Below are 23,091 nucleotides of genomic sequence, written 5' to 3'. Positions count from 1 at the left end.
CCTGCGTGCAGCGCGAGTGCGTCCGCGTGCCTGCGCCTGGAAGGACGGAGCCGGAGCGGCGGTGCGCCTCGGCTGCTCGCCCGGGGTGGTTGGCGGTGGGCGCGCCTGCTGCCGGGCAAACTTGCGGCGCCGCCGCGGCTCGGCTTGGACGGCGGGGGGGGTGGTGGTGGTGGTGGACGACCTCGCGGGGCAGAGGTGCAGGTGCGGGGCGTGGGGGAGGACACGGTGGCTTAACGGCCCCGGCGGAGGCGGAGGGACCCGAACCGTTCCTTCGCCCTTGGCCGGCGCCCCGGGGCCAGCCAGCCTCATGCAGCCCCTGCGCTTGCGGCTGCAGCTGCCCGGCTGCCCGGCTGGTTCGGGCAGGTCCGGGACCCGAGTCCAGCTGCTCGGAGCCTGAGCGTCGGCGAACCGGCTGCTGGATGCTCCGCTGCGCCTGAGAGCGCCGGGGCGGGAGCCCGCCGTTCCCGGGGCGCTCCAAGACGCAGCCACCGCGCAGCGCGCACGCCAGCCGACGCGGGTCTCTCGGTGCCCGGGGTTCGGTTCCCCCCCCCCAGGATCCGGTTCCTCCAGCCCTGCCCCCCCCCCCCCTCTCCGGGAATCGTCGTCCTCATCTCTCCCCCTCCCTCCTCCCAGCCGCGCGCGCCTCGGCGGGCGTCAGGGGCATGGAGCAGCGGCGGGCTCCGAACCGCGCCCCGGAGTCCCTGAAACTTCCGAGCGGGCGCGCGATCGCGCCGCCACCGCCGCCGCCGCCGCCGCGTCACCTGCCGGCCTGAGAGTGGGGACCATGGATGAAAGGTTCAACAAGTGGCTGCTCACGCCTTTGCTCACCCTGCTGTTCGTGGTCATCATGTATCAGTACGTGTCCCCGTCCTGCACCAACTCCTGCGCCAACTTCGCCGAGCAGCCCCGTTCCCGAGAGGCCCGGCCCCCGGCCGTCCCGAGTCCCGCCCGCCGCGTCCAGGTGCCAGCCGAGGACGAGTGGCAGCGGCGACCCCAGCTGCCCCCGCCGCCCCGGGGACCTCCGGACGGGCCTCGAGGGGTCATGGTCCCCGAGGAAGAGGAGGACGATGAGGAGCCCGGGGACCCAGAAGAAGACGACGAGGAGGAAGAGGAGGAAGAGGAGCCGGACCCCGAGACACCCGAAAACGGCTCGCTGCCCCGGTTTGTCCCGCGTTTCAACTTCACCCTGAAGGACCTGACCCGCTTCGTGGACTTCAACATCAAAGGGCGCGACGTGATCGTGTTCCTGCACATCCAGAAGACCGGGGGCACCACGTTCGGCCGGCACCTGGTGAAGAACATCCGGCTGGAGCAGCCGTGCAGCTGCAAAGCCGGCCAGAAGAAATGCACCTGCCACCGGCCAGGCAAGAAGGAGACGTGGCTCTTCTCGCGCTTCTCCACCGGCTGGAGCTGCGGGCTGCACGCCGACTGGACCGAACTCACCAACTGCGTGCCGGCCATCATGGAGAAGAAGGACTGTCCTCGCAACCACAGTCACACCAGGTACTGTCCCTCTGTCCCCGTCCCGCTGTCCTGCGCCTCCTGCATTCCCACCCCTGCCCATCGCCCTCCCACCTCGGCCTGACCTTCGCGCGCAGCCCCTCCTAGCGGCTAGGGCAGGGGCTTTCGGGGAGACTTGGGAAACCTCTGGCCGCCCCCTGGGTCTCGAACTTGCTCCTCTCCCACAGCCCATTGCGGCTGGCCATCGCCCCCCGTGGCGGTCCGACGCGTCCACCTTCATTCAGCGTGCGTTTTTGCCTAGTGCCTAGCACCTCGTGCCTTCCCTTGGAGAGGTCGTTTGTGAGAGGATGGAATAAGACCGGAGGTCCAGGGTCGGAGTTGAGCCGGAGAGGTCGAATCTTTGTGCTTAAATTCAGTGGTGAAAACTCAAAGCAGGAGGTGTGTGTGTGGCGGGGGGATTTGGGGGGTTCTGGGAGTGCAGAAGAGGCAGTTTTCCTCACACGGTGAACCCGGAGGCGAGGATAATCCCCTTCCTAAGTGGCTTTTGGACGGCTGTTCGCAGCTCAGGAAACAATCCTCTAGATGCCACTTTGAAACTACACGTGCACGTCCTGGCTCTACCCGGGGTAACCCTGATTCTGGAGACCGTCTTTGTTGCTGTCGAGCTCTGCCGAAATTGCGACCCGTGCTGTTGTTAGCAAGATTTCCACTCTCGCCCTGGGCTATGTCAGCAAGTTAGTTCAACACCATTAAATGCCTACTGTGTGCTTAGTGCTGGTAAGATCAATGGAGTGAGATCACTTGCTTTTAGGAAAGGATTACCAGCCCCTTTTAAAGGAGCAAAGCAGCCGAGCATTCTGAAAGTTTGAGATCTTAATAGCCAATGAAACTGTCCACATTTCTCGCATCCTTTGAGAGAAGCGTGGGTTTAAGAATTTGGTCGAATGCTCTCTCTGCCCATTGCAATCTAGAGATTAATCTGACATGCTTGCTCAAGGGACTGGAATATTAAAAGCTTGGAACACTAGTTTATTGAAGTTTTTATCTCAAAGGTTTCAAACAATTTGGTGTAAGGAAGTAGGAATTTAAACGCTCAGTTTAGTGCGTTGATATCAGATAGCTTTTGAATTTGACATTATGGGAAAGCCCCATTTACTGAAAACTACCCAGATTCTGGAATTCGCCACCACTGAAGCATCTAATTCTACTTCATTTCTCCAAGAATGAGCAAAATTTCATCATGGGATTTTTCTTTTTTTAACCTCTGGCAGTTTTTCAAATACTTTCTCTCCTCTCTGCTCTTTTCCCTGTTTTATGGAAATTAGTAAGCATAAGAAATCAGCTGGATTTGGAATAAGGGCACTCAGTAGTTCTCCCCTTAGTATATTTCAAGGGCATTTTATGTTTTAATACTGGCAGAGTATGTTGTTTTAGATCCTCCTAGTCAGTTTTCAATTAAGCACTGCTTGCAAACTTCCCAATACACGACACGATTACTTCTGTGAGATGGTTTCTGATACATTCCATTCCTTAGTGTCCTCTTAATTTAGACATTGCATGTTCCTGATTACCCACAGAGAGTGTGTGAGTCTGCTTCCCAACTTCCATTTGACTACAACTGGAGACCTTTTATGATCACACTGAAAGTTTGAAGATTTTTTAAAATGTGGGCTAGCTTTTTTTTTAAACCAGTGTCTTAGTGACTAGATGAAAATTCGGAAGATGATTAGATTTTGGCTGAGTGATGATATGATCCTCCTGTTAAAGACCCTGAGAAGATCACAAGTTTTGGTTTGTCACTTCCATAGGAAATACCTAACATGTTTGTAATTCGGGAAAATTGCACCTTGGCTATTTATGTATATGGTTTCTATTGCACAAGCAGAGGATTTTCTCCACTTAGCAATGGACCATAGGCATTCATTTCTCTTTGAGCCACTAGTTATCAGGTAACAAATCACTTTATGCTGATTTCTTTGTAGCATTTTGTTTCACTCTTTGTAATCTTTTCTTCCTATTTCTCCTTATCCTCTCTTCTTCAGTAAGTCCCAATACATGTCTTTGCGATCCCATGGGAAGGAATAGTTGTGTATGTGGAATCCCTTGGATCAAAAGCTATAAGGGAAAGCTGAAGAGATGTTACTCGTAGCATCTTCCTAGCAGAGAAATGGAATTAGGTGTCTGTCACTGTAATGTTCGTGTGCACCATTCTGTGGCCTACCAGGTTCGCCTGGATAATGGAGGGGACATTTCCACAATGCAAAATGGCAGATAATCTATCGCTACATAATGGGAACAAGGTTCTACCTCAAATAGGGCTGACTTTAAGGAAAATTGAGAAGTGGATCCTGTTGATTTTATTTCCCTAGTCTCTCTGGCTTTTGGCCCCCACCCTCATTGGCAGCACCTCCCCACTTCTCTTACAGACCACTGTCCTTGTGAATCACAGGGAGGGTAAGAGAAGGCTCTGGAATTAGAAGAATATGGCTCTTGAACTTAGCGCCAGTGTCACCAGGAATGAGTAACTCTGTGAGTCTCAGATTCTTCCCCTTTGTAGTGGAAAAAAGAATTTGGATGTTCCTCATAAAAGTGCTTTGTGAGAACTAAGAGAGCTAATGTATGGGAACATTTTACAGAGTCCCCATGCATTGTAGAATATGCTGGAATATAGTACTTAATATTGAATATCTGTACATAGATAGGGCTACGACATTAGTTATTAATTATAATAATATTTTCTCTAATCAAAGTCTTCCTTCACAAAAAGATCTGAGGTAGCTTCTTTAGACAATTCAGTGTAAATGTGTCACTTTAACTTGAAGATGATATATATATATTTTTTTTTGGTTTTATAAAGGGGACTGATTGGATTAGCTCACAGGATACTGGCTGGGCAATCAACAATGGCTACCTGCAGGCTGGAGAGTCAGAAACCCCTTAGCTGCTCTGTCCATGAGCCTGGATGCCTCAGCAGTCCCAATCTGGTACTGAAGGTTTGGGGGATTCCTGAAGAGTCTCTGGTCTTCAGTCCATGTAGAGAGCGGATGAAGCTGGCTTCCAACACGTTTTTTTCCACCACCTCTCCTGCAAGGGGCCCAACCATGCTATTTGTTGATAATTTATACTGAGACTTCTAAGTTCCAAACTTAAGCGGTGAATTAGAAAGTATGGATATCTGGTTGTCACTAATTAGTAAAGGGGCAGCCTGGCAAAGAAGGGTGAGGGGGCATCCAGGATTATTGGACAGGCATTCTGTTGAAAAGGAAAGCTGACTGGGTAGTGGGAGAGGAGGGCGGAGCATTTAGGTCCAAGGCAGAAGGGGGAGGGGCAGTCCACTCTGAGAAGAACATGGCAGAGTTGAAGGAATTATTCTGTGGATTTCATATACTCTGGAAGGGGGAGGCTCTCTGTGGTAGCAGCCTGGACCCAGCCCAGGAGTAATTTCTGATCCTAGAGGGCCGTTAGAGCAGGATAGGTTGGTAAGATGCCAGCAGGAAGATGACATCTCTCTGTCCCTTCTTTGAACATATTACTGAAGATTTCTTCCCATCCTTTTCCATGTTGCTTTTATTTTTTTCATCCAATTTATTTCTGTAGTAGGTTATCTTTTCTCACCATCTTATGAGATGTCTTTTGTCCTTCATGTTTCCCCTCTTCTCCCACGTGACCTAGTTCTTAGGAGCCTTCCTTTTGCCATTGTTGACTATGGATAGAATCATAGCATTTTATGGCCTTAAAAAAAAAGAAGAGAAAACCCAGTCCCACACATTTTTTATTTTTATTTATTTATTTGAGAGCAACAGACAGAGAGAGAAAGAGGCAGATAGAGAGAGAGAGAGGGAGAATGGGCGCAGGGTCTCCAGCCACTGCAAACGAACTCCAGACGCGTGCGCCCCCTTGTGCATCTGGCTAACGTGGGTCCTGGGGAATCGAGCCTCAAACCAGGGTCCTTAGGCTTTCCAGGCAAGTGCTTAACCGCTAAGCCATCTCTCCAGCCCCCAGTCCCACAATTTTGATAAGCATTCTAACCTTGAAAAGGGGAGATGATGTGACTACAGTTTCCCTAGGGAGTTGGCGTTTGCCTCTCCATGGGGTCCAGGATCCCTTTTCTCTTCATACTTTGGACAGTGCTGGTGCACTTACTTAGGTACCAGGCACTTGGATAGTTAGAGGCATGGAATTTCCAGCAGTGTCAGCCAAATGGAGCCTGGCCGTTGGGGAGGATATAGCTTAATCTTGGCCAAGTCGGTATTACTCCTTTTTTTGTTGTTGGTGGTGTTTTTAGGTAGGGTCTCGCTGTAACTCAGGTTGACTTGGAATTCACTATGTAGTCCCAAGGTAGCCGTGAACTCACAGTGATCCTCCTACCTCTGCCTCCTGAGTGCTGGGATTAAAGGTGTGCGCCACCATGCCTGGCTCACTCCTCTTTTTAAATTCTTTTATTAGAGAGAGAGAATATGAATGAATGGGTGCACTAGGGCCTCCAACCCCTACAGACTCCAGGTGCATCCACCACTTTGTGCATCTGGCTTTATATGAGTACTGGAGAATGAAACCCAGTTTGTTAGGCATTGCAACCAAGCACCTTAAGCTCTGAGCCATATCTCCATCCCCACTCCTCCTTTTAGATGATGCTGGAATATATTCTCCTACATAATGAGAAGGCCAGTTTTTAAAAATATATCTTTTGGGGCTGGAGAGATGGCTTAGTGGTTAAGCGCTTGCCTGTGAAGCCTAAGGACCCCAGTTCGAGGCTCGGTTCCCCAGGTCCCACGTTATCCAGATGCACAAGGGGGCGCACGCGTCTGGAGTTCGTTTGCAGAGGCTGGAAGCCCTGGCGTGCCCATTCTCTCTCTCCCTCTATCTGTCTTTCTCTCTGTGTCTGTCGCTCTCAAATAAATAAATAAATAAATAAATATATCTTTTTGATTTTTCAAGATAGGGTCTCACTCTAGCCCAGGTTGACCTGGAATTCACTATGTAGTCTCAGGGAGGCTTTGAACTCATGGTGATCCTCCTACCTCTGTCTCCCCAGTGCTGGGATTAATAAAGACATGTGCCACCATGCCTGACTTGAGGGCCATTTTCTCACTATTATTCACATTCTGTTTGTTCTATTAGAGTGGTTTGAGTCTGTGTTGCAAGTTATGTAGAACTGTCCCATACTTAGTGTTGGTTGGCTTCTATAACTATACCACAGTACAGGACAGACAGAAGTAGCTTCAGGAGTGGCTGCCCTGAGAAGTGTAGGGTGTTTCTGTCTGAATTCCTGTGCAGATTGATCTCATTTTAGAATATTGCCTCACAGGTAAATGACCTTCATGTCTAAGTGCTCCACAAGGCCAAAGGAAAGCAGGGATTCTCTGAACTCTAGTCTGCAGTCCTGGAGAATGACTCAGGTTAATTTCAGCTTACACTTTGCAACTGTCTATTTATTTTTATTTTTTGGCCAATCATTGTAGCCAGCAGGATGAGGTCTCTTAACTTGCCTTCTATCACAGTGCCGCTTGTGTGATGTGTGATGTGTGTGTGTGTGTGTGTGTGTGTGTGTGTGTGTGATCAGTTATCTGTAAAAAGGACACTAGTATAGGTACAGTTCCCAAGTGGACCACTGGGTCAGGCTCAGGCCCTGCAGCTGTGTCCTGTAGGTGCTGATAAATGAGAAGGAAATGAATCTTTAGATTTCTTCTTTGCATTCTATTTAGGAAAAACCTGTAGCCAAATTGCACCTCAACTTTATCTGCAGCATCTGGAATCCACACGCAAGAATTAATTGATAGAATCGAACAGTTGAAGTTTAACATTTGGTAATATTTAATAAAGAGAAACGTAAAAGTTGCCTACCGGGCTGCAGAGATGGTTTAGCGGTTAGGTGCTTGCCTGTGAAGCCTAAGGATCCCAGTTCGAGGCTCGGTTCCCCAGGTCCCATGTTAGCCAGATGCACAAGGGGGCGCACACGTCTGGAGTTCGTTTCCAGTGGCTGGAGGCCCTGGTGTGCCCATTCTCACTCTCTCTGCCTCCTTCTCTCTCTGTCTGTTGCTCTCAAAGAAATAAATAAAAATAAATGAAAAAAATTTTAAAAAGTTGCCTCCAAATATTCAGAAGATGTGGAAGGTGGGGGACATTTGTTTTGTATGCCCCAAGGGATGGAACTAGTATAAGAAGTGGTGGGGATTGGAGTTCATGAGCAAGAATGTCATAAAGTTTATAACTGTCTCCAAGGAGCAGGAACTGTGTTGTAAAGTGTTATGCTCCACAGAAGTGAAAACTTTTGGAGTGGTTAGGGCACCATTGATGTTGTAAATGGATTGAATTCCTTCCTGGGGGAACACATCCTGGGTGGGCTTTTATTAAGGATCTTTAGTTCGACTCTAAATTGAATTCAGAGTGTCTTTCTCCCTTTCCTAGACCATAACTAAACATTTACAACAGTACCAACAAAATATCATTTGTGAATTAGTGAGCTCTTCAGCATTTGTAAATATTTCACAAGGAAACTTCTGGTAAGGCACAGTCTAGGGGAATAGACTGTCTTACACATCTAGAGCCAATAGCTATAACTGAGTTCTACGTAGTAGATTATCTGCTTCTTAATAAATACAAAAAGATAAGATGAGAAAAAAAATCACAATATGCCCTCAAAAAGGCCATAGAACTGCTTTGAAACATTGCCTTGTTTTTCTTTAAACAGCAGGCTAAAATATACACGGCATCTGCAGGGCTCTGATTCAAAGATTCTAGAATATTATAGCCTAGCCTGCTTTCTAAAGCATAATGTGTTTGATGTCTCTTCTAATTAGAAATGTTGAACTGCCAGGAAGGTTAATTTTTAGCATAAGGTTTGTATGCAGTATAAAACTAAAGAGATAAGAGCTTGTTCTGTCTATATGCGTCATCCACTTAACTTGCTCATTACAGGTCTCTTAAAGTATCACTTCTGCTCCAAACCACCAATATTTGCTGTAAATCAAAAAGAGGTTACATTAAATTCATTCTGGTTTTGAGTGTTGAGGATATAACTGCAAGTAGTAAATGGTAAGAGATGTTCAGTTCTACTTTTCTTTTGCTAGTCACCTTGAGAGTTTGGATAAGCTTGATGTGACAGAAATAGAAATGTCTGGGTAGCAATTAGAAGCTAAGTAAATTTGTCCAACAACAATGTGGTTTTGCTTAATTTTAGATTCTTCTATTATTGTTCCCCAAAGCTAATTATTATCAGCTCATTTTGACTAAAGACAATCAGAGGCTTCTGGCATTTAGAAGTTATTTATGCTTGATAATGAATTAAACAGTTTAATTGAGATTGGAAAATCCTAATGTGGTTTTAAGAGTCACAAAATACATTATTAGATCAAGAAGTGAGTTTATTAGGAAAACAATTAATAGACAATCCGTATTAATATTTTGTAATCATGTTACCTAATATTTGAATTTGTCTGGATATCAGGTACAAATTCTGTTGATTTTAATTGGCTAATAGAACTTTGTATAAATTATAGCTCAACATTCAGCAATGTGATGGGAAATGCCCTCAACAGTGGTTAACGTAGAGGGTGTTACTTGTTTTTATCTTCCCCTGGCATATCCAGCTGCTCAGGAAAATACTTGTAAATTACCCAGCACAGAGAATGACTTATGGAAGATGCTCAGTAAATGTCAGTTTTATATAACATTTTAAATGTCAGTGAAGGGCTGGAGAGATGGCTTAGTGGTTAAGGTACTTGCCTGTGAAGGCGTAGGAACCAGGTTCAATTCCCCATGACCTATGTAACCCAGATGCACAAGGCAGCACACGTATCTGGAGTTTGTTTTCAGCGGCTGAAGGCCCTGGTGTGCCCATTCTCTCTCTCTCTCAAATAAATAAAATAAAATAAAATTAAATTAAAAAAAGATGTCAGTGAATTTGACGAGGTTGTGGTCTTTAAAAAGAATTATCAAACATTTTGCATCATTAATGCTACCTCAGTTACCAATCATAATTGTTAGCAGCGGACTTCCAAAACTAGCAAGATGCTAAACCCCTTGATGATCTCAATGAGTCATAAAACTAAAGAGGACAAGGCTTATTTGACCATTTCAGAAGTCTCCTCTTTCTAGGTTGGCCACAGATCAGAAGGTCATTTGGGTACACACAGACTTGCCTTTTGGGAAGTTTAATTTCATCATTCATTTCCACTTTAGAAAATAAAATAAGAACACACACACACACACACACACACACACACACACGTACACTCTGTACATGAACTGTGAGGCTGGAGGATGAGAGAGTGCTATGTAACCTTAGATTTACTGTTGGTCAAAGCCAAAGGGATGAGTAGGGTTGTTGGTGGTTGGAGACAGGGATACTGAAGGGTCAAGGGAAGAGATTCCAAATTAGGAAGCCATCCGCAAGAGAAATGGTGGAAACCAGCGAGAAACATTAGCTACTGAAAATCATGCTGCTGTTTACCTCTGAAGGTAGTCAAAGTTTGAGAGTGGGGACTCTGAAATCAGACTGAATGGATTTTGAATGTCATGTGACCTATGGCTTGTCAGTGACCTGTTCTATGCTTTGATTTTTTTCCCCTCTGGGAAATGGAAGAATCCTAAGCCATGCTGAGCCCTAGTAACCACATGACACTCTCAGTACATAGTCCTCTGGTTAGCTATTAATATTTCCTCTTGTGACTTGGCATGCCTACATGATCTTTTTGGTAAAAGCTAAATGATAGGGGCTGGGAGGTGACCCAGAGATTCAAGGTGTATGCTTGTAAATCTCATCAGCCTGGGTTCGATTTCCCAGAACCTACATAAAGCCAGATACACAAAGTGGCACATGTGTCTGGAGTTTGTTTGCAGATGCCATAGGCCCTGGTATACCCACCACTCTCTCTCTCTCTCTCTCAAATAAATGGATAATATATATTTTAAAGAAGTGAATGTTTATTTTAAAAGAGTTAGATGATAGGTAAACCTGTGCTATGCTGTTTGAACCTGGGGAGTTTTCATCCTAAATAATGCAGAAATTAGTTGTTAAGTTGTAATGTGGCAGAAAAGGCCATATAAGATGAATGTATGGGGCTGGAGAGATGGCTTAGCGGTTTAGCGCTTGCCTGTGAAGCCTAAGGACCACGGTTCGAGGCTCGGTTCCCCAGGTCCCACGTTAGCCAGATGCACAAGGGGGCGCACGCGTCTGGAGTTCGTTTGCAGAGGCAGGAAGCCCTGGCGCGCCCATTCTCTCTCTCTCTCTCTATCTATCTGTCTTTCTCTCTGTGTCTGTCGCTCGCAAGTAAAAAAAAAAAAATTAAAAAAAAGATGAATGTATGATCATTCACAGGCTGCTGTAAGTACTCAATGGCACTCAGTGAATGCTCTGTTGACTGGAAACTTGCAGTCTTTTTTTCAGCATACCATTTTTTAAAATGGGAAATTAATGAAATAGCAATAAAATGTTTAAACATATACAATCAAATTTATACATGAAACAGTCCTGCAGCGAACTTGAATTAGTTGCCTGTGGGCACATAAATATTTTTAGTTTATTGCTGTTATTAATATCATACCATGCTTTTATTGGTTAAGTACTGCCAGTTGTTTTTAGAATCTTGCCATCTACCACTCCGTCTTCAAGCTGGCCCCCACCTTCTAGTTTCAGTATAAACATAAGAGTGTATAAATGTTGATCACTTTGATTTCTGTGGTACTTACTTATTAGATTTATGGAGAATATCTTCCAAAGAATTCAAGGTTATGGACATATAACTATAAACCTGTGTGATGGACTCCAATTAAAAACCTGCAGGATGTTATAGATTTGCATCTAAAATAAAAACAGAGTTAGGAAGAAGAGTAAACATGGTTTTAAGCAGAGGCGTCATGTGCATGTGGAACTGTGAGGGTGGGCTCTGTATTATATGGTATTTGACAGTGACATGTGAAGGAACAGAGCACAGTGATATGGGTGGTAAATTAGCAGGAAATTACAGAGGAGTGTGAGAAGAAGTGATGATGTAATAAGGTGAAGAATGAATATTAAAATAAGTGAATTAGAAAGAAGGTAACATTGTAGAAGACAGAACTTTATCTCATACACAGTGGTTTATCTCATTGGCACATTGATGGGACATTGTCAACTACCCAATAGGCTATCTGATTTGGAGTAGAAGCATATTTGAATGGTGCTGGCTTATGAGTGTGTAAGTATACATACATGTAATATATATGTATATTATATATTAATAGTATATATAGTATAAAATTATATATACATATAATTATATATAATATATATTATGTATATATATATGTATATATGTAATATATATATTACATGTATCTTCTCTTTTGTAACGTACTACAGTTTTATGGCATTGCTAGCATCAGTCAGGGTCCTAGCACCAATTTGGGAATTGGAAAGGATTGGTTACAGAGGTATGGGCTGGGATAAAGGAACCTTCATTGGGCTTACATGTGCCTTGTAATTAGTAACAAGGGAAATTGTTAAGTCCATTAGGTATGAAGCAGCAATGGGAAAGAATGGTATTGTCATATCTCCTTTCTGCTGAGCGGAAACAGGACATGCACGCTGGATAGGGTGAACCCAAGAAGAGGTTTCTGAATAGGTGCTGTTTGTAGAAAGCACCTCTTGCTGGAATTATGGAGCTGAGGTGGAAAGGAAGGGTGAAGGGAAGGGAAGGATGTGTTCTAGCCACTTCTACCTCCTGCTTGTTCGTCCTTTCCCACTGCCTTCTATTGAGCAAATCCACCTGGAGTCTAAAGGACATGGCAACTAGTTGGTGCATTTCAAAGACTCCAGCAAGGCAGTAAAGGATGTAAATGAATCTGGGGTTGCAGAGATAATTCTAGAAAATGACCTAACGTCTTAAATAGTTGAAAGTTTCTTTGAGTGTATTTCATGGATGGCACAGGTCTGGTCAACACAGACAATGAGCAGATACCTGTATTTCATGTCATCTGTAGAAAACAAAATCTCTACTTAAAGAATCATGAAAACAGCAAAGGACCCTTTATGGATGAACAGCGACAACAGATGTGCATGTCTTGCTGAGTAATAAAAATAATACTAAGGTTCGTACTTGCCATGTCAGCATACCAGAATCACTGGGTAATATGACAGATTAGGGCAGTTCAATCTGCATCATGATACACAGTAGATGGCACATACTTTATTATATCTGTATGTGGCATTTTATCAATTTGGAGTTATATAACAATATTAGTCAAGGCATGACAAGTCGTGTGCAAAACTGGCTACAGTCTGCAAAATCATAATTTATGAGGCAAGATGCTTTCTGTGGCTGAGATTGCCTTTCAAGAGCATTAGAAATCCTTCAAGTAACATTTAAGAGTGTTAAGTCTCTGTGATGGGAGGGAAAAAATAGTGTCATATTTGAAAGGATTCTAATGTGTTTAATTCTAATTTTGAAGGGCTTTTTGAAATAACTCTGCTAGTCTTTGCAGACAACTATAAAATTTCCTAACATTAGATACTGAAAGATACATAAATAAAATATACTTCTGACAAAATTATGCAAAGACTCATAAAGTCTCTGCTTTTCTGCTGGTCATTAAATGCATGAGAAAAATGCTAGCTAACATGTATACCTATAGATGACAAAAACAATACCCAAGGAAATGTGTGTATGTATATATGCATGCAGACATACACATCTGCTGGAATTGGTATCTGCGGGTTATGGGTTTTGAGTTTGAGGAACACCATACATTTCTTCTCTGTGGCCCATCTTTACACATATTCCTATCTTGCTTTTCCTCAGCACACTGTTTTATGATAGAGTCAGTGATGCCCTGTAAACAACTAAATAATGTATCGGTCCTTGTTTGTATGCTAAAAGCTATTTTACATGATCAAATGCCTTGGGAATTGATTTCTGCTGGCTATGACAATGCCCAGATCTAAGTACCTGCATTGGTTGAACTGAAGTTCTGCCCAGTTACTTTAAACATATCTGGTAAAGTTGTCAGGAAAGAGCTTTTCTTTCCCATAGAAGCTTATCATGTTTTTTGTTGTGTTATCCAGACAGGCAATGAAAAAAAGTGGGTTAATGGATATTTCTTTGGGTCAGCTTTTGTTTGCTTGTTTATTTGAGACATAATCTCCCAACATAGCCTAGGGTGGTCTTGGTCCCTTTTTATAGCCCAAGCTGGTCTTGAACTCACCATCTCCAGAGTGTTGTGACTTCAGGTGTGTTTTACCATGTATGACTCTATTTCTAATATTATTAAGATAGCTTTGTCTCTGCTTTGATTGATAAATATCAAAGACATGTGTGCATGGAAACTGACAACATGTGAGAATGTAGGCGCATTGGAAATATTCAAATGAGTCACTGGGGACTTTCTTAATTTAAAAATACTTGGGAGCTATCAATGTAGATTGTTTGTCTTTTAAGTTTAGATGTAAGCCCAAAATACCACAGCAGATAAATTTCTTTGCTTTGACAGTTTTATTCTCCAAGTTCCTTATGTGTGCTATAAAGAATAATTAATGTAATGCAAAAATCAATATCGTGTATAAATTATTTAGGCTTTACTATCATTGTAATTTTCTCTTCAACACCTATTGATCGGCAACAATTCATTTGTTAATTTCTTCCTAATAAGATATTCATTGTATTAGGTCTGTAGTAGTGCTGCCCCTGCATTTTCATCAGCAAGTCATGAATTACTAATGATACATGGAACAGGTTAGCTTACAAGTAAGGGCTAGAACAGGCTAAACGGAGTACTTGGAAATGCTTTCCTAGAGAAAACCTGTGTAGGCAGACAACCAGCAGTGATTAAATGCGGACACTCTTGCAGGTTAGTAACTGGTACTTTAAATTTTAATGGGTATGTAGTTTTTTCAGATATGAATATCTTTTCTTTACTCTTCCTTGTAGTACTGGGGATAGAACCCAGGGCCTCCTATATGATAGCCAAGCCCTTTACCATTTAGCTCTATCTCCTTTTCCTTCCTTCCTTCTTCTCTTCTTTCCTTCCTCCCTCCCTCCTTGTTTTTGTACGTATTAATGGGACTCAGTATTATAGTTGAATACATGCATAGAGCATGCAATAATAAGCCATCCTCTCACTTATATGTCTTTCCCTAAGCCATTTTTCAACTCCTATCAAGCAGAATTGTATATTGAGGTTGACTTTGTTTTTCTCACGTGTGCTCTGGGCAGGGTAGTTATTAAACCATATTTTGACAGTTGGTAATTGAATCACTTCACAGAGTTGGAAAAATGTGAGACCTTTTGGAAACTCAAAGAGAGGTAGGTTGAAGAAGTCAAACTTCTGACATTCATGGGAAAGAGGACTTTTGCACTGTGTAAGCTGGAGTACAGAGAGAGTGTTATCTTGTAGAGAGCTGCAAATTTGAAGTCAGACAACCAGGATTTGAATCTGGGCTTCTTCATTTGCTCCTTTAGTTCTCTATTGCTCTTATTCCTTCAGTGGCTTTGGTTTGTTTTCCGTTGCATCCTAGAAATAGGGCCTGGTTACACAATGGCTGCCAAATGAGCAATGATGGACTATATGTAAGGATGAGAGCTTTGTTAATTTGTTAGGCAGTGTGGCTGAGAAAATGTGCTTTCTCCCCATTTGCAGAGTTGCTGTGTGAAGGGTTAAGGAAATGAATGCGAAGGCATTTTGTGAAGGATAAAATAGTATACAAATTCAAATTTACATAGACGGTGAGACGTCTTTTGATACAGAATGGAAAAGGAAAGGAAGTTGGATTTTTGGAAATGCAATGAATATATTATTCAGCTTTTATAGAGTGTTTCAAAAATCAGGAACGACAAAGATGAAGTTGAAAATGTGAAAATAACACATTCAGCCCCACAACTTGTTAAAGTAATGACCAGTTTTTTTACAATGGTAACATAATACAGCCTAAAAGACTTACCTAAATGAAGGGGTCTTTCTTTTAGACCATTAGAGAAACTTTTTTTTTGTTTGTTTGTTGCCATTTCCCACAGATTTGGTTCAAACTTATTAGATATTTTTCCGTAGCTCTATTCTTTTAAGGAAATTATCCTAAAGTTGACATCATTAACTTTGTGTTTCTTTTTTTTTTTTTTTTCTATTTTTTTGTTTTTTGGGGCAAGCCCAACAGATTGCCCTTATATTTATGTGAGAGAGAGAAAGCAAAGGGGGGAGGTAGGGAGAGGGAGAGAGTTGGCACCCAGAGCCTGCAGACACGTGTCACCTTGTCGCATGTGCAACCTTGTGCGTTATATCAATTTGTGTGTCTGGCTTACGGGGATCCTGGAGATCAAACATCGGTCCTTAGGCAAGTGTCTTAACTACTAAACCATCTTTCCAGACCAACTTTGTGTTTCTTAATTTATTAACTGATATAAGCTATAGACAGTTTTACTGTGTCCTGAAAGTGAGCTGAGAATGTAACTCTTCATTTGAGATTTAGGATGTGATAAGTCTGCTAAGCTTTTCCATACAAATATTTGATTTTGAAGCTAATTATTAAGAAAGCAAAGAGGGGCTGAAGAGATGGCTTAGTGGTTAAAGCATTTACCTGCAAAGCCAAAGGACCCAGGTTCCATTCCCCAGGACCCACGTAACCCAGATGCACAAGGTGGTGCATGCATCTGGCATTCGTTTGCACTGACTGGAGGCCCTGGCATGCCTATTCTCTCTCTGTCTCTCAAATAAATAAATAAAAAATAAAATGAAAAAGAAAGCAAAGAGTAATTTTAGAATGAAAAATAAAATCTTCTAGAGTCTGGATTTCACATTATAATACAAATCTATTAGCAGCATAGTTTCTGTTTAGTAATGAACTGATTGTCTTGGGTGAGGCATGATAGTTGTGCAGATGACAGATTTGCCGGCGTCAAAATACATATAACTCTTAGGTCAAGGTGAATTCTGGAAGAACCATTCACTGTGTGATGTTTCCTGCTTTGACATTTGGGACCTTCTTGTTCCGGGAGGAAGGGTCTGGCCCTACAAAGCTCAGCTCAGCTAATTTGTAGAGAATGAAAATCACTCACCTACAAGCACACTTTGCAGAGGCAGGTCCCTCAGTCAAGAGGGACCTTAATCACATTGTTCATCCGGCTGTTCTGGGCCATGTCCACCTCCCCTAATCATCCTAAGGCTAGATAATGGATATCTGGAGAGAGCTTCCTTGCTCCAGAGAAGGCTGAAATGAGTCAAGGTAGATAATCCTATATTCACTTCCCCTGTCTCATTGTTTCTTCCTCTGGAAACCTTGATCAAAGCTCTGGTCTATATTTTCCCCTTCCTTCTACCTCCAGACACACCCTGAGACTTCTCTACGTGACCCTGCCTAATGGGCTAGCCTTCTTATTTCTAAGTATCTGTAAGTATAACGCTTATCTTCCTTCACTTTTCTTTTCTTCTTCTTCCAGAGGTAGGGTCTTGTTCTAGCCCAAGCTGACCTGGAGTTTACTCTGTAGTCTCAGGGTGGCCTTGAATTCACAGGGATCTTCCTCTCCCACCTTCACCTGTCCTGACAGTCACTTCTGTGTTTACTTCTGCTACAAACCTGGTTAAAACAAATCCTTAAGGTAGCGACCAAAACCGGAAGGGACTCAATCTCAGGGCAAAGACCTTATTTACTCATAGCATATGAAAGGCAGAGAAGGGGTTTCAGAATTGCACGTGTTGTACTCAGCTTCTCCTTGCTGGACAAACACCTGACCAGAAACAGCTTATGGGAGGCAAGGGTTTCTTTCAGGATTATGGAATCCAGGGGAAATGCTCTCAATGGTGGAAGAAGCTGGCTCGCTTCCACGGATGCAAGCAGAGAGAAAGAACTGCCGTAGGCAGCCAGCACCAAAAACCAGCCAGAATTCTAACTGCTCCCCATACCTTAGCGCTGGACTTAAGATCATGCCTCCAAACACACCTGCTGGATGGACTCCAAAATCCACCTCCAGTGACCCACCTCTTCACCAGTAGGGTTCTGCCCACTGAAGATTCACGGTTCAAGCCTGAGCCTATGGAACCACACATTTAAACTAGTGCAGTGCAGAAGCCAGAGATGGGAGTACGGGTGCAAAGCCAAGTAGAGAGGAAGCATAGGCTAGCTAGTGGCCTCACGCCCATCAGGATTCTGGATTGCTTGACGTCTCTAGAGTAGAGCTGAGTCTCCAGGTCGGATGTTCTGAGCTACAGGAAGACATGGACAATAGGAGAAGGGAAGAGAACAGGAGAAGAGAGGGGTGGGGGACTTCCAACAACAAATATCTGGACACAGGTAATTCCTAATAATTTAAGCACTTGTTGAAAAGCTTGCAATGGGGCTGGAGAGATGGCTAGGCAGTTCAGGCTTTTGCCTGTGAACCTAAGGACCTGGGTTTTCTTCCCCAGTACCCAAGTAAGCCAGATGTACAAGATGACACATTTGTCTGTAGTTCCTTTGCAGTGGCTGGAAGCCCAGGCATGCTCATTCTCTCTCTCTCTCTCTCTCTCTCTCTCTCTCTCTCTCTCTCTCTCTCTCTCTCTCTCCCTCTTTTCTCTCTGTAATAAATAAATAAATAGATAGATAAAACAGTAAAAATAAAGCTTGGAATGATTTACATGAGAGAATTACATTCAATTTTATTTTGAAACTATTTTTTTTTTTCTGTAGCTAGCTGGATAAATTTGTTTATTAATTTATGATTGTAGAGAGCCCAGTACTAGGCACTGTAGAGAATATAAATGAAGTAGAAATTTAGGCCTGGATTTCAAGGAGTGAAATCATAGTTACATAAGTCATAGACAAAATGATTTGCAAGTGATTGAATATTACAGTCAATGCTTGGTATTGTAATTAGAACTATTTATAAGAGTGCTGAAGAAAGTGTGCTTAGCAAAAGGATGTGTGAATGTTTGTAGAAATGAACAAGAAGGAAATAAAAAGCTGAATTGTCTGAGGCGAGAAAGGGTGATACAGAGTTCAATATTGAGTGGTTTTCAGAGGACCTCAAAAACATGTTGGATGGAAGAAATTCATTTTATTTCAACATGAAATTTAGAATTTAAAATTTTAAACAGGAGTGGATGCTAAAATATGTCCATAGGTCCTCTGATCTTGCCTCCAAAAGATGAAGCTTAATTCAACTCCTTTCCCCTATATTCACCTTAATGGATTTATTCTAACAAACAGTACAATTGAAGGGACAAAATGTCACTTCTGATGTTGACTCATGAAATGACTGTGGCTTCTCTCTTTGTTCCTCATCCTCCGTGTCACTCTCCCAGTCTCTCTGTCATTCTGTCTCATTCTTTGCTAGTCTGCTGCTAGTACCATGGGTAACTATGGCAGAAAATGGCGTGTGCTCCAGAAGACTGTGGAGATATAATTCCTCATCTGAAAATCAGAATTCTGAGCTGTTCAGTTTTGTAAGCATGTGGAAAGAAATGGATGCAGGGCTGAGTGGAAAGCAGTAGATAAAAATTAAAAGAACAGAAGTTTGGGTATGAAGTTACAAAAAGAACATTTCCATGCCACTCTGTAAGGGACCACAGCATCTGATTCTTGTGAACCTCACTGAGGGCAGAGGAACGTCAGGGTAAAGAGGATTTCAGAGGGCGGCGTTGTACAGCACATAACTCCTGTGCTTTTCACAAGTTTGATGTATGTATCATGTGATTGCACCTGAAAATGAATAGCAACATTTTGTTCAGCAGTCTGAAGAAAATGTTTGTAAAGAATATGTGTAATTTTTCCATCTAAAAGCATTCTTTAAATTTTAGGTGTTGGTTCCAGTGAGACCAAGCCTTTGTTATCTGAATGCTCCCTATGTGAGGGTTAGTTCTGTTCCTAGCGTGGCCTAATGCATGGGACTTTTCCAGTAGATGGATAACCTCACATCCAATAAAGTCTGATTATTGGAGGTGAGTTGGACCAAGCTATGACTCAGTATATCCTGTGTCAGGATATGAGTAGATAGGTTTCTGAGAAGTCAAGTTTTCTCAAAGAGATAAATCACATTCATACAGCAGGGTTAGACTGTTTCAATGCACCTATGGATTCGATGAGATGGGCCCAGAGAAGAATGCATTGGAAGACATTCTTTACTAGTTTTCAAAAGGTAATGTATTGTTTACACATGGAAGGGACCTCATTCATGAACAGACTGGCATATGCATGATCTATTCTCTCCACATCCAGGGAGCATCTTACATTTTTCCGGGATCTGCTGTTTATTTATTTATTTATTTTTCTGTTCTAGAGAACTCTTGCAGGCAGTTAGTAAAGTGGGTGACAATGGGGCTACAGAGAGACAAAGGAGAGGCTGAGGAATGAAGAGTATTGTGGTTCAAGAGGGGTCAGATGGGAGGGTGTAGATGGTACACTAGACCCACAACCAGAGTTGGTAGGTTCTTGCCCTCAAGTTTGATCATACCACATTTCCTGGGCAGGCAGAGATGAATCCATTTGGCTGATAGAAAGATCTCTTTCTTGACAGGAGACAATGATATGGGCAAGTGAAGGGGTCACAGCATGAGCAGCTGGGAAGTGCTTGGTTCTAGGCTGGTCCGGAGATAGGAAGGTGAACCAGATCTCCTGCTTTTCTCAAGGGTAGACTCTCTGAACAGGAAATTGTGATGTCATGAGGAAAGTACCTCAGTGCAGGGACAGACACGGGCAGTAAAGGGACGGAGCAGAGCCTGCAGGGATGAGAAAGGCTTCTCTGGTTGTGTTAATAATTTTGTTGTTGCTGTGACCAATTCCTGACCAGAAGCAACATGAGAGAGGAGAGGCTTTTCTTTGGCTTACAGTTTGCAGGATACAATCCATCAGGGTGGGGAAGGCTGGCAAAGCTCGCAGCTCCTGGTGATATGAGGCAGAATTGTGAGGCAGCTGGTTGCATAGTGTTGGCAGCCGGGATGCAGAGCAGAGACTGAAACCAGGCCTGGCCTATGCACTGCAAGGCCTGCCCCACAGTGACCCATTCCCCCTCCTAGATCCTAGCTCCCAGAGGTTCCACACCCTTCCAAAAAGGCTGGGGACAGAGCACTCATGGGCCCACATGAGCCTGCAGGCAACATTTCCCATATAAATCCTATCACTGTAGATACATGGGATTTTCCAGTGGATGCATGAACTCATGGGGAGTAGTCAGAGAATTGGGATGTGAGCTGAGACACATCTACCCCAGCAGACTCACTTTCAGGGTGCAAGTAGATACAAAATGATATAATTGCAGAGGGCAGCCGGGACTTAGAACGGAGACGTTCTAGTTCCCTGGAAGGTGTGGTAAAGAGAGGGTGGGTGATTCAAGCACCATGCACAACTCATAGGAACTTTTACAAAATTATTTTCTTACCATTTCTTCCCCTCTTGTGTCCAGGATGCAGCTTGATGAATGTCTGTTGCACGTGCAGCCATATAAAGTGATTTATTATTAAAAATACAAAACTAAAGTTTATGAAAGTTGATTATCTTTTTCTTATGAATCCAAGGGTACTCAAGGTGACCATATCGAATCCTTTACATGTTCATCATTGGTTTCTTGAGTGAGATATGAAGGGGTAGATTTATAATGTCCTGGAGGAAAAAGGTTGATTATTCCATTTTTACTATACATAATTAAGAGCAGATGAACAGTACTATTCAATTATCATATAGCTTAATTACTTGTGAATGTGCATATTAAGTTACATAACCTTTCTCAGCTAACTGCATACTTGCAAAGGCAATTTGAAGTGGATTGCAGAATTAAAATTGGACAATTGGGCTGGAGAGATGGCTTAGCGGTTAAGGCGCTCACCTGCAAAGCTACAGGACCCAGGTTTGATTCCCCAGGACCCATGTAAACCAGAGGCACAAGGCGGCACTTGCGTCTGGAGTTCATTTGTAGCAGCTGGAGGCCCTGGCATGCCCATTCTCTATCTATCTCTATCTGCCTTTCTCAAATAAATAAATAAAATAAAATTGGACAATTGGACAATCAATACCAACAAAGAGGAACAGAAAAATGTGTAAGCCAGGCATCTAGGTTTATTTCATCTTTGAGAAAAATATTTCTTTTTTATTAGAGGGAGGTTGCGAATGGGTGCACCAAGGCCTCTAGCCATAGCAAACGTACTCCTGACACATGCTCCACCTTGTGCATCGGGCTTACGCTGGAACTGGGGAATTGAATTTGTGTTCTTGGGCTTTGCAGGCAAGTGCTTTAATTGCTAAGCCATCTCTCCAGCCCGTTTATTTCATTTTTACAGGTAAATGTGCACTTAAGCTTTTGACTGTCTTGGATTTTTAAGGAAAATAAAAGCCTATAGAGTCTTTTTCATTGGATTAAATTTGTCTCAAAGATAAAGAAACCAACCATAATTTTATCCCCCTGACTCTTGGAAGGAATTTATTGCTTGAAGGGACATTGGCTGACATCATGAACAATGTTTTCACAATAGTTTTGCCAAAGATACAGAAGCATGTTTTAAAAGGCCATGACTCACATCAACTCTATCAAACAGAGATTTTGGTATCTCAATAATGAGTAACCAGGGCACTCATTCAGGGTACTTACGGAGATCTCAAATGCTCAGGAATGTGCTTCCTTAAGGGTAACTGTGACCTGCGTCAGGAAAGGGTCAGCAGTCCACTAGAGAGGAGCATAAGTAGATAAATACTTCCTGAATGGAAGAATGCCCACTGTATAAATTGTGTGCTTTTATCCAGCTAATCTGTGAATTAGAAATAAAGATATACATTTTCACAAGAAAATCATTTTAATGCATTTTGGAAACAAAATCACAAGGTACCAGAAGCCTTTTGTTTGTTTGGTTGGTTTTGTTGTTTGACCTAAGGTCTCACTATAGCCCAGGTTGGCCTAGATTTCATTATGTAGTTTCAGGGTGGCCTTGAATTCATGGCAGTCCTCCTACCTCTGACTCCTGAGAGTTGGGATTAAAGGGGTGTGCCACTTCGCCTGGCCAGCAGCATTTTTTAAAAGGAAAAAAATGCGGCTGGAGAGATGCTTTAGTGGTTAAGGCACAAGCCAAAGGATCTAGGTTCGATTCCCTAGGACCCACATAAGTCAGATGTACAAGGTGGCACATGCATCTGGAGTTCATTTACATTGGCTAAAAGCCCTGGTGTGCCCAGTCTCTCCCTCTCTTTCTGCCTCTTTCCTGCTCTCAAATAAATAAATGAAAATGAAATACTATAAAAGAAAAATGGCTAGGTAATAGATATACAGTGTTTTATAAACAACAATGGAAACTACATTTCTGGGTATGACTAGAAGTGTTACATAATTAGTACAGTGATCCTAGCAATACATACAATTCTGTTTATAAATTGAATGTGTGATGTGGTTGTTATTACATGGATGATAAGGAGAAAAACACTCATTCAATAGTTTCCCAGAAACATTTTAAAGCATATAAAACTCATTTATGTCCATATTACAGTATAAAATAAACCATAAGCCAGATGAGTTCAATAGTTAAGCATAAAAAATTATAAGATTTGGGATAATGCAAAATCTAGAATATTTATGTACCTTTGAAAGAGCAACACTGTCCAATGCATAAAGGGTGAAGATGAAAACAAATGAACAAGAAAAAAATATTTATATACATTAAAAATGTGAGACATGTGGAGGATGGAGACATGGCTTAGTGGGTAAGACACTT

General features: G+C 42.8%; 1 protein-coding gene across 1 annotated transcript in view; it reads left to right on the top strand.

Moving 5' to 3' along the window:
* Positions 1–727: 727 nt before the first annotated feature.
* The window catches only part of Hs6st3 (heparan sulfate 6-O-sulfotransferase 3), a 770,396-nt gene continuing 748,032 nt past the window's right edge, over positions 728–23,091 (top strand). The window contains exon 1 of the mRNA XM_004651055.2: positions 728–1,503. Coding sequence (XP_004651112.1) covers positions 785–1,503 — 719 coding nt within the window. The 5' untranslated portion in view covers positions 728–784. The remainder of the gene's footprint in view (positions 1,504–23,091) is intronic.

Source organism: Jaculus jaculus, chromosome 3, assembly GCF_020740685.1.
Source record: "Jaculus jaculus isolate mJacJac1 chromosome 3, mJacJac1.mat.Y.cur, whole genome shotgun sequence".
NCBI lineage: Eukaryota > Metazoa > Chordata > Mammalia > Rodentia > Dipodidae > Jaculus > Jaculus jaculus.
Note: the sequence above shows the minus strand (reverse complement) of the source record. Positions and strands in the feature narration are given on the sequence as shown.